This window comes from Phalangium opilio, unplaced genomic scaffold, assembly GCF_054372755.1.
Source record: "Phalangium opilio isolate 3A_F unplaced genomic scaffold, DU_Popi_V2 ptg000089l_1, whole genome shotgun sequence".
NCBI classification, from domain to species: domain Eukaryota; kingdom Metazoa; phylum Arthropoda; class Arachnida; order Opiliones; family Phalangiidae; genus Phalangium; species Phalangium opilio.
The window spans coordinates 6,408,095-6,426,567 of NW_028324194.1; the positions used below are offsets into that span (position 1 = coordinate 6,408,095).

An 18,473-nucleotide genomic window follows, 5' to 3' on the forward strand; every position below is an offset into this window, starting at 1 on the left:
AATCTAAATGGCGCAAATTGTACTAGGTTTAAGTGAAAAACTTCCAACATCCGCCGCCACAGCGCTAGTGTCAGGCGTTGCTCTAAGCAAACCTAGCTCCGTATTCAGTTGCTTGTCCATGGGTTAGGTGGTCTGAAATTTATTTTAGTATGGATTGCGAGAGTACGTAAACGATGTCACTTAATTATGGGCTAGACCACCTTATTTAGTTCATCATCCTATTTAGCCTGAACTAAGCCTTTGACAACGCCTCACCTGGCATCGCTTTACGAGAATATTTGACACAAGCTCCAGTTTGTAACCAGTGACAAACTTATGGAACATATCTTATGAACTTAAGATGAAAGTAAAACAGATTGATTATGAACGCTCATCCCAAACTGCTTTGCCTAGAGAAGGTCTGCAACACACTAAGAATTATATTTCGAAACTGCGGCCATCTTTAAAAAATGGTGGGACGCCAGATTTAAATACTTTGTGACGCCATATTGTACAGCTTTTCGTTGTTAGAACAGATTTTTAAAATACCATGATAAAGTCCTGCAAGTAACGAATCGATCATATTATTATGGTAATATATATTTTTTAGTGAAGTGGTCTCCTTCACATGTATTATCGTTTGCGAAATGGTCGCCATAAACTAGAATATTTGGAAATAATCTCTTCCAATGATTTTTCGTTTCTAGTGTTTGTCAGGTTGTCGTTCCCTAGCGAACCTTACCCATTATATATTACATTCCCTGGGGTGTTGAGGACACTCCTTAGGTATATAGAACCATAAGTTTATAAGATATGTTCATTCCATAAGTCTGTCACTGGTAACTTAGAAACTGGAGCTTGTCATGAAGTGATTGAAGTAGGTCATAGATTCAAGGTAAAGCGAAGGAGGCCTGGTGAGGCGCTTCTGTCAAAGGCTTAGTAAGAACAGACTAAATAGGACCTAGATGGAAGTCCAAGCTGCAAAATTAACCACCGAGTGTAGGACTTCAATTCTCGCTTGTCGATCTCGAACTAGCTCCAGCTATAAGTCTCTACAGAAGTAAGATGAGACTAGAAGTAAAGAGCTCTAGCATTGGTAGTAGATCCTGGCACTAGTGAACAAATTTGAGAATTTTATGCCGCTCCATCGCGAGTGTCTACACTAGAAAGAAAAAAGTTGGTCGAGTTCCACAAAATTTCCTACCCCCTTCCCCTCAACCTAATTTTAAGCCGCGGAACACGGACGCGGGTGCCTGAATCTAGTTCGGCCGTCTTCCGCCGCTAGCGTCTCACGTTTCGGAGGGAAAATTCAGAAACCGCTACCAGAGGACCAACCATTGGTGTGTTATCAAGAATATTCACTTTCGCCAAGTGAAGAATTTGGTTAGCTCTGTACTTCTAGTCTTATCTTACTTCTGGTCTCTAGCATTTCGAAGAATAGGTAGTGGAATACTTATGGAAGGAACATATCTTATAAACTTTTGATAGGGCCTAGTTGGAAGGAGACGGACTCAACTGTCTTCAACCTAGGGAAATACCGCAACTGATGTGGCGTCAAGATATTTTCACGAAAGCGCGTATGTCATAGGTGTGTGTGTGGATGTATTCTAGGATTTCTTTTTGTTTTTTAGGGATCGGAACGTAAATGATACAATCTCACGGACTGTCAGCTTCGTTTAGGTTCGACGTTGCTTCTCGTTTCACAAATAGAGAACGAGTTTATCACCGTTTCTTTTATTTCTCTATGGAGTATATCTTATACGGTCGCCTGCAATCAAAAGCAAATTGAAATATCCGAATATGAGGAAGTAAGGTCGGAGCGGTGATGGCGACGTTTGTCTCGCGTTGTCAATTAGAAACTTTTACTGTACATGCCTCTCGTGGAAAATAGGTGATAACCTAGTAATACCTAAGACCATTAAACACAGATGGACTGGAAAAATTATAAGCTTAAACCCCGTTCTTCTAATGGCATCGCCTGTCAGCGCCCCTAGCGGGAGAGTCCCGAAACATTTCGACTCATAAGTCTTATGTTATGGCTATGGTTTGAGTCGAAAAAGTTTCAATATTGGTCGCGGTGAGGCGCTGGAGAGGCGCTGCCATAAAAGAACCATGCGCCCTACCTCTATTCTAATCCATCTGTGTTTAATGGTCTTAGATGAAATTAACTTACCGGGATTGGACTATGAAAGCTATGATCACATTCCAAAACTCCGAATGCCTAAAAGGCCTATCTAATAGATAAATTCGTTTATTATAAACAGAAAAACCAACACACAGGGGCAAGGCCGCCATTGGGGTGTCCTCCCTCTCACCAAGAAGCTCCGCCTGAGGCAGTGCGAGTTGGTTAGCCTCCCGCGTGTAATGAACTCGGGCTACATCTGGCGTTGCTTCTTGGCAAGAGAGAGGATACCCAATGGCGGCCTTACCCCTGCGTGTTGGTTTCTATGTTTGTAATAAACAAATTTCTCTACTTAGTCATTAAGTTAACCACTGATTGCTTGATCAAAGAAGCTGATAGACTTAACATCGTAAACATCATCCCGGGAATACAATACGAAAGACTCTAATCTAAGTTCACTTTCTTTTATCACTATTTGCCTTTGATAAGCGGACCTGCGTCTCGTGATGCCCCGTAATACGCACGCGTCATGCGGTATTATGTTTTACAATGACATAGAAATCATCCGTGAAAACTCGTTGAAGCGTGTCAACTCTCCTCTCTTACAACTGAACGAAAGAACAACACAATTGCAATGCAGTCTTTTTACATCATCTAACGTTAAATAAATATCGGCTGTTTTTATGTCTTTCTCAGTCCCAATCTCTGTCTATCGAGTCAAAACACTGTTTATGCAACTAAACGAAGAACGTGTACTACGTACCTTTACGTTGTCCTTTAATTTTCGTTAACTGCGCTTTACATTTAAAACTCTAGAGAAATATCTGATATGGTTGTTAATTTTCCAGAAAAATAAAAAAAACCTGGAATTGGCTTTGAACCATTGAATTTTCAATTTTTTAATTGATGTAAAACATTTTTTATACTTAACACTATAGAATAATGTTTTAATTCAATTATTTGAATCTATTTCGCTATCTATTAAATTTCAAGTCCTACTGAAGCCTAAAGTAAAAGTAAAACTGTTTGTCAGTGCCTTCCAAGTGAACACTGTTCTTCGGAATGACCCCTTTCTTTTACTGTGATTTTAAATGGGTCTGACCCTAATAGAAGTAACAGCATGATGGAATTCACAAATTATGAAATAATTTGGTACTGTATAATAACCAGATTAAAGTGAAAAATTACGGATAATTTTAGGAAGAAATATGTCTCGGTAATTTTCGACTTACAGACCAAGATAGCGTTTCACTATCACAAAGTACTAATTGCAAATGGAAAACATTTGATATTTTAAAAAACTAAAATCAATTTTTGCGACACAATTTCTAGGAACTTAATTCTATAGCGCAAGACCTTTTCGTGCACATTAATTCTCAATGAAATATTAACATTACTTACGAGTTTGCCGTACCTTTTCCGTTTAGTGTATCAAACTTTTGTCAAACTAAATCGGCCTCCACTTTTGTCAATAACCACTAATCGGCTTATATACAAAGAACTACAAAGCGTACGTATTGAGCGTGATTATTAAGACTCGGCTTAAAGATAAAACATTTTATTAAACATTAAGTTGCCCAGCTCGCGATCCGATCACTAGTGTTGCGTCGGCGTTAAGTTCGGTCTTTTTATACCTCTTATTAAGAATTTGCTTTTTAATCTTACTTGATCTTTGACCCTTTTTAATATTCACTAGGAAAATAAAACTAAACGATTACATCACCCATTTGATGTTACAATAAAGCCGCAGAAAAAATATTTTCTTATTACGTAATGCAGACATTTTCAGGAAAAAATGTTATATAATGAGATGATTAGCATACAATAATATACGTTTATATTAACTTGAAGACTTGTACCAATTTGGAGAGTACCGATGTTTAATTTACTTATAATCATAACAAAAGCTTAAATTTAACTTTGAATTTTAAAAACCAAAGACATTTAATTGCCAAGATCATAAGTTTATAAGATATGTTCCATAAGTATCATACTTCCTTTGCTTCGTAACGCTTGAGACTTACAGTTGAAGCTACTTCGAGAACGACGGAAGCGAGAATTGCAGACTACACTCGGTTTTGCAGTCCATCTTCAAATTTAGTCTGTCCTGTCTGACAGCACCACACCAGGCGCCTCTTTATATGACTTTTCACAAACTTGGTCTGCTAAATCGAACCACTTACCCCTTCGGGATCGGTTGAATTCTCACAGGCTGAAATAGGTAATAGGTTCGATTTAGCAGACGCCAATAAAGCAAGAGCTGAGGAGTAGACCTCTAATTAATTAACACTAATTAAATGCTAATTAATTTGTAGCAAGAGATAATTTTTAATTTTTATATTTATCTTCAGTGGTAAATAAATATTCGGGGTAGAATTAAATAGACTCGTGGCGGAAGAATATCTCCGAAGAGGACGGTAACTTTGGAAATCTCGAGGGTGTTTCCGCTCACATATTACACGGAAGCGTTGGGATTTTTGCGCCGGTTGCGGTATAAGCCGGCGCTTAAGAACTCTTTGATTGATTACAAAAATCCTGATTCCTTCCCCTAGGATTTTTACTCGACCAATTCCCTAACAACCCACGCATCCCTCCGCAACTGAAACACTAACGTCACTCCATCCTTAGAATGGTACTGTTTTTTTGTTTCGTTTATTTTTTCTTTTTTTATCAAAGAGTAGACAAACGAGGGAGAAAGAACTTAAGTTTCGTAGCGTTCCCCGTTACTTTAAGCGTCTCCAGTGAACGTTTAACCACATAAGGCAAGCATTTGGGGATTAAATTGGAATTACGTGCAGATTACCGGAAATATTTACAGGCTTATGAAAAAATTTAATAGTATTTTCATAAGAATGGCTAACAAATTTGTAAATACGTTTCCCATAAGTTTATAAGATACGTTACATTTATAAGTATGACACTAACTATACTTAGTATATGCTAGAGACTTAAAGCTCGAGCTCGTTCGAGATCAAAGCGAGATTTGGTGGTTAGTTTTGCAGTCCATCTTCCTATTTAGTCTGTACTAAGCCTTTAGCAGCGCTCGGCAGCGCCTCTCCAAGCGTTGCTTTACGAGAATCTATGACGTTTCACCTACGTCACTTCATGACAAGCTCCAGTTTGTAACCAATGACAAACTTATGGAACATATCTAAAGAACTTATGGCTTCCGAGTATCCATATTGGTATTTCTCAAAACCCTCCAAGACGTGAGGCTAAGTCAATAGGTATGGATTAGAGTTCCTTGGAATTGGCACATTCCGTTACAGGCAAAACCTATTTCTACACAAACTTGCCTTCAAACTTAGCATTACCGCATCGATAAGTCTCATACTTATTGTTGTTATGTTACGTACGAGGTATGATTTTGATAAGAAAATATTTGCAATAAATTGGAAAAGGTAACAATATAACGTAACGTATAGATTATTGTAACTTTGTATTACCAAACCCAACCTATTCAAACCTAACCTAACCTAAATTAACCAGCTGGTCTGACCACACCAAACCTGACCTATACCTAACCTAGATTAACCTAATCTAACCTAACCAAACCTAACCTAGTCTAGCCTTGCCAAACCTGACCTATTAAAACCTAACCTAGATTAACCTAGTCTGGCCACATCAAACTTAACCTAGATTAACCTAGTCTGGTCACATCAAACTTAACCTAGATTAACCTAGTCTGGTCACATCAAACTTAACCTAGATTAACCTAGTCTGGCCACATCAAACTTAACCTAGATTAACCTAGTCTGGCCACATCAAACTTAACCTAGATTAACCTAGTCTGGTCACATCAAACTTAACCTAGATTAACCTAGTCTGGCCACATCAAACTTAACCTAGATTAACCTAGTTTGGCCACATCAAACTTAACCTAGATTAACCTAGTTTGGCCACATCAAACTTAACCTAGATTAACCTAGTTTGGCCACATCAAACTTAACCTAGATTAACCTAGTTTGGCCACATCAAACTTAACCTAGATTAACCTAGTTTGGCCACATCAAACTTAACCTAGATTAACTTAGCCTAGCCTAGTCAAACCTAACCTTACCTGACCCAACTAAAATGTAGAACAATTTACTTTGTGGTGACTGCTACTTCGTTTACTTCCGTTGCTTGTCTCACCCTTAACACTCGTGTCATATTAAACATTCTACATTCGGATCAATGAAAGTCACAATTACCAGATATGATTATTATTCCGACTTAAGCTCTCAATCATAGTTGTCACAAGGTGTGAAGAAAAAATAAAACGTATTTCGACCTCCATTATAAGGTCTGGGATTTGAGTAACCTCGAAAAATGAACCCTTCCATCACTTAAGAGTCAACACATAATTCACCGGGTTACTTTCCCAGTATTAGCTTTTTAAATTTCGAAATATTCTTGGTTCCGAAACCCCAAGATGCATTTTCAATATAACTTTCTTTTGGCACTTGCTGGGAAGCTGGCCTACATAAAGGCGTTAGGAAAAATTTGTCAAATAGAAGTGAGGAAACGTGAGGTTCCCTTGACACGTTTCACTGTTGAACTTTTCTAAAAGACAGTGACATTTCAAAATGAAACTTCAAAGCCCATTTCCCCCATCCCCCCAACGCTTTTATGCAATTCTCTTAAAATTATTAAAGGGGCAGTAACATTAAATGTTTCGTTGAAACATTTTAATTTTGTATAATACTAGCTGTTACCCGCGGCGTCGCTCGCTTGTAATAAGAACTTCCACTAAAATGATATAAAGAATGGGTAGATTTTACTGACGACTAATATTTTTGTAGCACCCTATAGGAGCGAAGGCACTCGGCGTTGCCCGTCAGCCCCTAGGGATGCATTTTTTATTACTTTTCACGCGGAAATTATTCCATAAAAAAGGGTTTTTAAGTTTCTGGCCGCCATTTAAAAAGATGGCAACAAATCGAACCCAAAAGATCATTCAGCTCGTTTATAGGTTAAAGGAATCCAGTGTACTAAATATTTGAGAAATCAGTTGAAACGCGCGGACTTTGTTGCATAGAGAAGATTTTTTACGTTTCTGGGCGCCATTTTTAAAATGGCGGCGGATTGGGGGGAATCTTTCTTAGTACGCGCCTACTACTTATGAGTAACGTTCCTGCAAATTTTCAGCCTTCTATGGCAAGCGCTTTGGTCTGGGCGTTGATTATCAGTCAGTCAGTCAGTCAACCAGTCAGTCAGGACTTTGATTTATATAGATATAGATAAAAAATAAAGTCATTCATGTATACATACTCTAGATTTTGTCAGTTTTGGCTCAAAGAGACCAAATTCTCCGTCAAAACCGGTACCGAGCTGTGGCTTGCAATCTTTGCAACAGAGATGAAAAAAAAATTAGAGAAGTTTGTTTTCAGCAAGTATTCTTAACGGATCACGTGACGTCTGGCTCCTCGACTGTGCGCCGAGATAGTTGCGCGTGAGAGAGATATCAGGCTATGCCGATATAGTTACCTTCCCCCTATTATCTTTAACTCACCTTCTCATGCCTGCTCACTGATTTGTGAAACATCTATTACAACATTGATTGCGGTTTAAGTAATTTTTCGTATCATGCATTCCGCCGTAAATAACGCATTTATGACACCATCTTGTTACTGTAGCTATTGCAACACAGATATGACGTCATCCCCTAATGAAAGAGCATTTCTTCTGTTTCTGTAATATTTTAATTATTATTAAAGAAAACAAATTTAAAACGCCAATGTTACCTACAAGAGACTTCTTGAAAGATAGTTAAAGAACGACGCCATAATTGACTACACTCGATTAATTTTGCAGGACTTCCATCTTCCTATTTAGTCTGTACTAAGCCTTTGACAACGCCTCACTTGGCGTCGCTTTACCCTGAATCTTTGACCTACGTCTCTTCTTAACATGCCCCAGTTTGTAACCAGTGACAAACTTATGGATGGAACATCTCTCATGAACTTATGCCTACTACTCCATGCAATCTACGAAGATTGCATGGAGTGGTGTTGGCTGTAAGAATCGGCCTATTTTGCTTATAGTATATTTATAAAAGGTTCCCTAGCCGTTACTTCAAGAGACCTTGGTTGAAAGTATTGAATAAATACCGTAGAATAAGATCGATTCACGCATGAAAGCCCCGTAAAACCTAGACGTTTTAAAAGTGAACAGTTTGACGCTTTCACTGACGGCGACCAGAAAAGTCCATTGGTTTCGCCTGAAATATTGAGAAATTCTCTTCCTTTTACAAGGTTGAATATTGTTCTATTTTTCCAACATAAGTTAAAAAAAATTTATTGCGGTTTCGACACTTCTAATAAAACATAGAAGTGAAAACCCTTTAAAGGAAGCATGAAGTGTTGAAACACGCTGATTTTATTTGCTTTCTTTCGAATGATAATCTAGGCCTAAAAAATTATATAGTCAATTTAACATTTATAAAAAACTGCCATTGTAGACAAAGACGGGAAAGTGTAAAGGATAAGTGTAGAAAATTACTTGCCTGAAGTTCAGATATTAAAATTTTTACTTTCGAAGTCATGATTATAAATCCTCAATTATTTTTAAAAAAATTATACTCTCTTACAATTTTTTGTCATATCCATAGGCTTCTCAAACAATTTATAGAAACCATAAAAGAGGGAGTAAGATGAACACTTTGATTCTTGAGTTACGGTCCGAACCCTCTGGATAATTATTATTATTATTGCTGTTTTATTTGTTAGCCTCTAATTAATAGGTTTTTTTTAATTTATGGAAAATATTGGGATGCCCGACTTCAAGGGGCAACAATCCTACAGGTTTACAGGTTTACAGGTTTAATTGTTCGCCGTACAATGGTACGCCCTTTTGAAACAGGGCGGCTCCCTACAATTGGGGGAGCGCAGCAGAAGTTAATAAGTCCAACAAAATGCGCAAATGTTTGTGGTGGCAGCGGGGGACGGAAGTCTTGAGACCTATCGGTCCAGATAATGTGGTATGGACGAGTCAGGGTGGGCGCGTCGCCAGGCTTCATTTTTGGTCCACCAGGTCGTGAGGATGGCCCGAACGGCGTCGTGGTCCCACACGGAGCCCTCCAGACCTAGGACGACTTCCAACGGGCTAATGTTTTTCTTATGGGCGCCTGTAAAACGTTTACCCGCAATACACTGGTGTACGACATAATTTAAATATTCGTATTTTCGTTAATTATGGACCTATTTTCATTTTATTTATCTTGTTGTTCTGAAGCATATATTTGGCTCTTTATGCATAAATATAATTATTTTAAAAATTGTTTCGAGTTACCTTTTAGGGTCATACAAAGTAATTGTTTAAAAACTCGTTTAGTTAATTCTAGACCAATTTTGGCGTGGGTTTTTGGCTCATTTTGAAGGTCGAATCCTGCCCCATATCAAAATATAACATAGGTATCAATAATGCGTTGATTTCGAAAGAATTAGTGTGCTAAAACTATTCACATAATCTTTGAAAAATGATGTCACTCTCCCATCGCAAACTTTAAAGTTAGCTGGTCCCCTTTATAATCACATGTTTGAGATGCTAGTGGTCGAGCTGACCGAATAATTAATTCCAAGCTGGTTAGTGGGCATGAGTAAAGATACGAATTTCATCCAACCAACGAGAGCGAAACACGATTTCTTTTGTCAGTCTTCGACGTTTTCTTCGTAAAATATGTAACCAAGATTCTTTAAGCCCAATAGGTTTACCCTTTACCAATCATGGTTCGAAAAAATTCGGGTTTTATTTATAAAAAAAAACCCCAACCCACTAAGGTTCATTGGATTTCTCTCGGTTATATTGGGTCTTAGGGTTTTATTTAGCGTTGTTTAAAAGCAGATAGCAGAGTTCGAAAAAAGTTAAACCCAGTTTTTATTTTAAAAAAAACCCCAGCCCACCGGGGTTTCTTGGATTTTTCTCGGTTTTATTGGGTCTTTGGGTTTTATTTAGCGTTATTTAAAAGCAGATAGCCGGGTTCGAAAAAACCCGGTTTTTATTTAAAGAAAACCTGGTGAGTTTTTAGGGTTTTTACCTTTAGCAGTTGCGTGCATTGTAGAAATTGCCCTTCAAAAGTCACTGCTTAATTTAAAAAAAGTCCTAAAACAAATAAACATTGTTAAATAATACTTATCAAGTTGAAACAATAAATATCTTAAACTATCTTTAAAATTAAATTATTCTAGCATTCAAATTTATCAAAATTGAAGATCATAGTTATGGAATTTTATTAAGTGGATTTTTTATGCTGGGAAAAACACAATAAACCCGTTTTAATTTGAACCCTGATTCTAACCCTCAATCCAATCCTAATATAACGATTTCAAGTTTATTATTTTAAATAATTGATGCGTTCGAGATATATCAAGCTTATCTTTCATCAAACAGAGCGTTACTGGGCATGCGTGAATTTCGTAGCATTATCAGTGCATTGGAAATGAACATCGGCATTTACGTTGTATCCCTCTGCTGAGTCGTTCCAAGCTTACAGTCACGTGACGTAACACTACTTCTTCAAAATATAGTTCTTGACGTAACGGATTGTACATCCCTTTAACCGAAAGCGCCTTACGTTTTTTTTCTGTTTGAATTTTGTACTTTGAAAACTTTGAAGCGAAAAGTTTTTGTATAAAAAGTAGAAAGGCATAGGTGCGTTAAATAAGCTGAACCTTTAGGAATCTTGGATCTTAGAAATTTTTCCGCCAGATTGTTGTTGGCACTTCCATTTTGAGCTGGTCAACCGCGAAAGCGACTTTGCCACATCACTGACCGTGATAGACAACCGACCAACCAAAAATTCAACATCCAGAAACACGTTCTTATTCTGATAAAGTTTCTGAATTTTTTCTCGCAGCGTTTGGTAACTCTGATTATCGTTCATATTATCCATACTGACAGTTAGGTAGTAGAGAAATGGCCTATTCATCTTTTGAAAAAAAGAACGAACACAAAGTAACGTCGGGAATGTGGAAAGTGTTTGTGCTGAAAACATCTTGGATAGGTTTGGTAAAAAAATTCAGAGCTAGTATGAACAAGACGATAAGAAATTTCAAAATATACCTTCTTGTGTTTTAGATTAATGATATGGACGTGTCTTTTAGATACAAAGTATTTTATCTATACAGCTATTAGTATTTGATACAATTTTGAGATTTGATACAAGTTCTCCTCAAAACCTTGTAAAATAAAAATTCGTGATAAGATATGTTCATTAATAAGTTTGTCACTGGTTACAAACTGGAGCTTGTCACGAAGTAGCGTAGGTCATAGATACGAGGTAAAGCGAAGCCTAGTGAGGCGCTGTCAAAGGCTTAGTACCGACTAAATAGGAAGGTGGACTACAAAACTGAGTGTAATCAATTCTCGTGTCGTTCTCGGACTAGCTCTTAGTAAGTTTCTAGCACATCGAAGTATGGTTAGCACGCGGCAATAAAATTCTTTAATTTCATAAGAATTTAGAGGCCAAGGCTAAAGCTAAATAAGATTAACACTTGCCTAAAGTATAAAATAATGATTTTATCGAAGATGAAGAAACGACTTGTTCTCTAGTAACATAAATTTTTGGAGATGAATCCAATTCTTTTGTATGCCTAGAGTAAAGGCTCTTTCAGACGATCCAACTTTTTGACTCATCTCGATGGGCCAAAAAGTTGTATCAACTTTTCAATGAAAAAGTGAAATAAATCCTTCCTTTTAACACGACTAAACTTTTACGACCAAATGAAACTTTTTAAGCGCCATCTACCTTGGCACTTTTTCTTGTAATTCATTTTGATTGGCTGAAGAAATGAAATTAAAAAGTTGAGTCAGCAAAAATTGGATCACTGATCCAATTTTTCCTAGCCAACTTTTTTGATGACTCAACTCATCCAGAGTCTATTCACACGATCCAACTAGTTGATTCAACTCGAGTTGACCCATCAAGCTGAGTCCAAAAGTTGGATCGTCTGAAAGAGCCTTTAGGGAACCTGAGCACAACCTGCTAACATCATGTCTGGTACCTACCAGCAGTCAGGGTTTTTTTATTAGGCTAAGGTCAAAGGTGACCCAGGGTATTATTACTCTATTATAGTGGAGTGGAGACTCAGGAAAGTTCCATAAAAGGGTTTCAATTTAATTAAAATATTTCGCTAATCTCTAAATTCGCTAATGAGGTAAAAATTAAAGAATCGAAAATAATTATCGAAGTTTTCTTTTATTTAGAGTTCATCAAGAAGTATTTTGTGGAGCCTATTCCGAACGTAACAGCTGCGGTCGGCAGAGAAGTCACTTTACAATGTACAGTCAGGAATCTTGAAAATCACAAGGTAAGAACGAAAAACTGGTATTATTATTTTACAAATTACACCTAACAATTTAATAGAGTATCCATATACTCCCTAGAGCAGTTTAAATCGAATAGTAAAAATTAATTATCTAGGCTTTACCTACAAAGGGATGTCCACTTACAATGTGAGTCCCTTTACAATTCAAGAATTCATAGAGGGGTATTGGCTAGCCATTATGCCACAACTAACCTGTAGCACCCTATTTTTAACTATTACCGTTAACCTCAGCAAGTTTTAATGAGAAACTGGGTAACAGAAGCGTAGGATAACTTCTTAAAAAAAAAATGTGGAGAGAACTTGCAAATCATACGCAGAAGGGTTTGTTCCCAAGTTTTCACCCTGGACCTTGGCCAGGATCGAACCTGGGTTCCTATAGACCTTTTTGACGTAAAAAACGGGGTAGGTAACCTCAGTATCTGAACGTACAAGGGGGGTTGATACATTGCTGTCTCTGCGCACTTTCATGATACAAAAAGACTACAGCGCAGGCGCCAAAAAGCGAGATGGAAGGCAAATTTTCACCCCCCCCCCGGGTCTTTTAATCTTAGTTACATCGAAATGGTCTATTGCTGCGAGGCAAATGCGCTAATCGCTACGCCACCCCACTTGTAGCAAGAGAAAAAACAAACAATGTTCAGAAAGTTGAATTGAAATAACATGCAGAAGGTTAGGAACCGTGGTGGATGGCCTGCGATAATGTCCACTATAATGGTTAAAACGAGGAGTTTTGTTCTCTCTACAAAAAAAGCAAGGCTTTTGAGGCATTCAGGATGTTTTAATACTTTGGTAATTGGTAATTTTGGATTTCGAAAAACATATCTGTCAAATATAAAACTCGTGCTAGTATCCTAGTATATCGCAGGGGGTGGGAAGTAAAATGTGTTTGCATTGACTCTTTACACCGTCAGTACTATCTCACTTTCTCTTATTTACATTTGCATTTGATAACATCGTTTCGACTTTTGCATCATTAGAGATGCGTTAACCAACCTAGTCCGAAGTTTAGCGAGGTTTTTTGGGACTTATTTGTGAAAAACCGTAAATAATCTTACGTTCTGAGCGACGAACACTCCTAAAATATTTAACAAAAAACTGATGGTAAAATGCCGGTGTAACCGATTCCGATTAAAGGCGGTTAGGAGGCAGAGAAATAATGAGACAGAACTCGGATCTCATGATAATTCCATCTCTGTTTATTGATTTTGCTCAGGTTAGTATTTTTCGTTAAGTTTCGAGGGTTAGTACAAAATATAATATATTTGCAATTCTAATAATGACGGTGATTAATTGACAATGATAAGTTTAATTAGGGGAAGCGCCAGAAGGATGTCCTTTCGTGATTAACAAACACTTACCGAAGTAATATGAAGGGCCATAGTGAACGTATTAAGTGCCTTGCTTGAACGGAACGCGAACGGACTATGCGGTGCACGCGTTAAGATCATAAAAACTAACTTTAACCGTTGAGTGTCGGAAGGTCGACTCTCCACGACTAGCAGTTGTTAGCTAACCGGGTGTCCGAAGGTTCCTAACTTCAAACTACACTGTAAGTTCTAACTGTCCTCCCTGGGCAACACAAAGCCTCGACTTATATACCTTCGTTCTCCCGTCTAACTATGACGTCACACCCTAAGGGTCGCTCAGCAATAGACCGACCTCTATCGGTGAACTGCCATACTCTGAGACCCGAACCTGAGAATAGGCCTAGGTCAGTAGTGATATAGAAGCCTAAAGGTAAGCATGATGTGTATCGTTATGCGAGTTTTGAGAAGGCCCATGAAGCTGAACCGCTACATCCCCCCACACGTTAAAAAGAAAGGACATCACGCTGGCGCTTAATATAGATAATGGAATCTTCTTCAAGACGGCAGGAAGACATTCTTCCTGTCGACCTGACGCCGATAAGGGCAGTCCCGCACGTGGTGAGGACAACCACATCTATAACAAGTTAATCCGCGAGGGTGTACTTTTGGCGTTAAGTGGAACCTTAGATCCATTCGCACGTTGGGAGTTGGAAGGAGGGCTGGCGTGGAAGCCGCTGAGGCCACGGGCAGACGCATCAGAGCAGCTCGTGAGGCACGAGGGGCAGGATGTTCATCGATGGTGCGTGGTGGTTCTCGGGTGATACCTCGACCTGCCAAACGTCGTCTCCACTCATCTCGGGTGACTGGGCTAGGACGTGGACGAACTATCGGTTCCGGGAGTGTCCTTGACTCCAACAGCGTACGCCTGCACTCACGGTCAACGGCGCGAGAGGCAGGTTCTAAGACTTGAGCTTCATTGGGATCATTTGAATCCACGGCAAGGGAGGGCATCTTCTTAGGTTGGGATGCCCGTGACTTCGAAGGAGAAGTAGGCTTGTTTCTCTTTGACTCGGGACAATTAGGTCTAATGTGTCCCGTCTTCCCACATTTATGGCAAACTAGTTTAATAGAGCTACTAGAGCTCTTTTCCGCCTGGGTATTCTGACTAGAGGCAGAAGTACTATAGGAACTACGACCTTGTGAAACACTAGTCGCTACACTAGAAATTTTATGACAAGCTAATAATCTAGATTCTATTGTCTGAGCATGTAAATTCAACTCAGAAATAGTGTTATAATTTCTTTGTAAGTATAAACTAATGTCAGGACGAATATTTTCCTCTAATAGGGGAACTAATTCAAACTCTCGAAAGGGTTCACGTAATGCAAAATTCATAACTTGCATGCGTTCAATAAAGTGAACAACACTTTCGTCCCGACTTTGTTTGGACGTAATCAATTCAGTCCTCATAAACCTTTGTTTATCTTCAGACATAAAGTAAGCCTGGAATCTCCACTTAAAATTAACTAAAGACCTTTCCTCCTCCATTCTCTCCTGCCTATACCAAACACGAGCCCCATCTACCATTAAAGTAGGCATTAACCTTAACAGATCCGTGTCAGTTAAAGAATGTAGCAATTGAAACCCTTCTAACTGGTATAGGAAATTGGCGGCCTCCGCACAATTACCATTAAACATAAAATCGGGTTTAACTAACCTAGAACTCGAGGAACCATTAGACGCATTCAACAAACTAGAGTTACCAGAAGCTACAAACGTTGAAACTAAGTCCGTTAACTCTGTTAATTTAGCATTTAACATGTGAAAAGTGGGAGCTACTTGTGTCGTTGGTAATAATGGATTAGGAATAACAGTAGAGTTAAGTGGTCCATAAGTTCCCCTGCCAAACCCAGCTGCCGGTGGAACAGATAGTGAAAGACCAGAGCGAGTTTGTTGGCCTAAGGTAGAGGTAGTGCCTACATTACTAAAGTTTCCAAAGGGATTAGTCGAAGGATATCCGGTGGCAAGCAATGGTGGTTGTCCAGCCATTGTCATGGTTGTAGAAGTTTTAGGCCTAGTGCCTGTAATCACACTTGAACTTATAACATTAACATTGGCACGCGTATTAACGATAAGCCTCGGTTGTGAAGGCGCAATTGAAAAAGGGTTAACTCCGGATGGCATTGGGTTTAACCTAACTTGTGGTACACTAGAATTATTATTAGTAAAAGGATAACCGATTGAACTTACTGGTGTGGAAGACATAGTTTGAGCGTTAGGGTTAATTCGATCCGATATACGCAGCTGATCAAACTGCTCTACTAGAGTCTGCTCTACCTTTTCCCTACTTACTCCGTATCGGTATCCGAACCCTTTGTTTGCCAGTTACTACACGTGGCGATAACTGAAAGCTCAAACGAGTCTAAAGGGCGGGAAAAACTTCCGCACTAGTCCAACTGGCTAGAAGACCTAACTGTTATACAGTGGTCACTGATATAAAGTGTTCTAAACCTAACTAAATATTATGGGTCCTGGCAAGCTCGCCAATTATTTCTCCCCTGTAACCGATTCCGATCAAAGGCGGTTAGGAGGCAGAGAAATAATGAGACAGAACTCGGATCTCATGATAATTCCATCTCTGTTTATTGATTTTGCTCAGGTTAGTATTTTTCGTTAAGGTTCGAGGGTTAGTACAAAATATAATATATTTACAATTCTAATAATGACGGTGATTAATTTTCAATGATAAGTTTAAGTAGGGGAAGCGCCAGAAGGATGTCCTTTCGTGATTAATGAACACTTACCGAAGTAATATGAAGGGCCATAGTGAACGTATTAAGTGCCTTGCTTGAACGGAACGCGAACGGACTATGCGGTGCACGCGTTAAGAACACAAAAACTAACTTTAACCGTTGAGAGTCGGAAGGTCGACTCTCCACTTCGCCGACTAGCAGTTGTTAGCTAACTGGGTGTTCGAAGGTTCCCGACTGGCGTTCCTAAGTTCTAACTGTTCTCCCTGGGCAACACAAAGCCTCGACTTATATACCTTCGTTCTCTTGTCTAACTATGACGTAACACCCTAGGAGTCGCTCAGCAATAGAGCGACCTCTATCGGTGAACTGCCATACTCTGACACACGAACCTGAGAATAGGCCTAGGTCAGTAGCATTGTGTTGAGAAAATTACCACTAGAGTGGCCTTTGCGTTAACCTGCCTATTGGGGTACGTTGGACACTTTTGAAAACAATGGGACGGACGGACAGCTTCCAAGTTTATCACGCGATGGTGTCGCCATCTCGAAGCCTAGATAATAAATGTAGAAATACATGTATTCATGAAACCAGTCAAATTTCCCGCCTTTTCTTTTAGTTCCTTTGGTTGCATTGGGATGGCGTCACAAACGCGTGATATAGTTAATTGGGTCTTATTTCCTAGCGGATGGAAGACCACTCTAGTGGGAATTTTCTCAACTCAATGGTCAGAAGCCTAAAGGTAAGCATGATGTGTATTGTTATGCGAGTTTTATGAAGGCCCATGTAGCTGAACCGCTACACCGGTATGAAGCTAAATAGAAATTGAAATAATTGAGTTTTAGTTCACAATTACGGTCTGACCAATATCATTTCTTAAATGTACTCTATTTAATGGGAAAAAGAAGGTCATTTGGGATTATTTTAGGTTTCGGAAATAAAAAAATAAATAACCAAAAACCACAGCTGCAGCTACAAAAAATTTTAAGATCAATTTCACTTACGAAATGAATTCGAACCCATGAATGAGATACCGAGAAGATGTTCAGTTTCCCAGAGAATATATTATTGGGTGAAAACATTTGCCAATTTCCAGTCTTCGAACACGTTGGTGATATGTTGGGCTAATTTACTCGGTATTTACAAGTGCTAATAGGAATATTAAATCTATAGTTAAAGGGTATGCGAATTTACAATTTCATATCATATTTTACCACGAAAGTGGATTATGTTACACTTTCGAGTCTCTACTTTCAAAATATCAAGTTTTTAATATAATTGAACCAAAGTTTCTATTTTTAAAATCCAGTGAAAAATCAAGAAAACTCAGTTTAGATCCATCAATAATTTTGTCTTGTCAAGCTTGTTCGCCCGTTTGATGACATCACTATGACGTGAGGAAAAAAATCCTATACCCTTCTCGAGCTTCTCGCCAGTCTAAACTCTGGGTCTGATAGCGGAAAGAGTGGCACCATCTGACCTGAAAAATATATCTGTGACGTCAGCCTACGGGAAACGTTTTAGCCTTTCATTAGAAGTGCATTTCAAATAATTTCAAATGCATATTGCGGCCAAATAAGCAGAAATCGGATAATTAAAAGCTTGATATTTTTGAATTCACGGAAATTAATTCAATCTTTTGTTATATAAATCAGAGGTTTTTCAAACGAAGCTTCTCATACCCTTTATCTACAGAAAACAAATTAATCAAAGACATATCGGATACTGGTCTTACGAAGCATTTGGTCGTAACTCATTACGTTAAATGTTTCAAACATAAATGTCTACCCCTTGCTCTCTTTAGCATATGCTTGGTTGTATGATTCTAATAAGACTTCTATTTATCCCACTTCCTTTACCAGCTATATTCCCCAATTCGTACCACCAGGATAGTTGTAAGGAGATCAAATCTCAAATGTTTCTTCCTTTTACTCTGTGCGCTTTTTCCCATCCATGAAAGGCGGTTACGGGTCCAGGTTAGACCAAATAGCCAGGTCGGTTACTCCTA

The 18,473-nt window shown here is 38.6% G+C and overlaps 1 protein-coding gene across 1 annotated transcript in view; it reads left to right on the forward strand.

Annotated features, from left to right (window-relative positions):
* The window catches only part of LOC149647218 (lachesin-like), a 90,062-nt gene that overhangs the window by 53,459 nt on the left and 18,130 nt on the right, over positions 1 to 18,473 (forward strand). Inside the window, exon 2 of the mRNA XM_089850075.1 lies at positions 12,287 to 12,390. Coding sequence (XP_089706201.1) covers positions 12,287 to 12,390 — 104 coding nt within the window. The remainder of the gene's footprint in view (positions 1 to 12,286; positions 12,391 to 18,473) is intronic.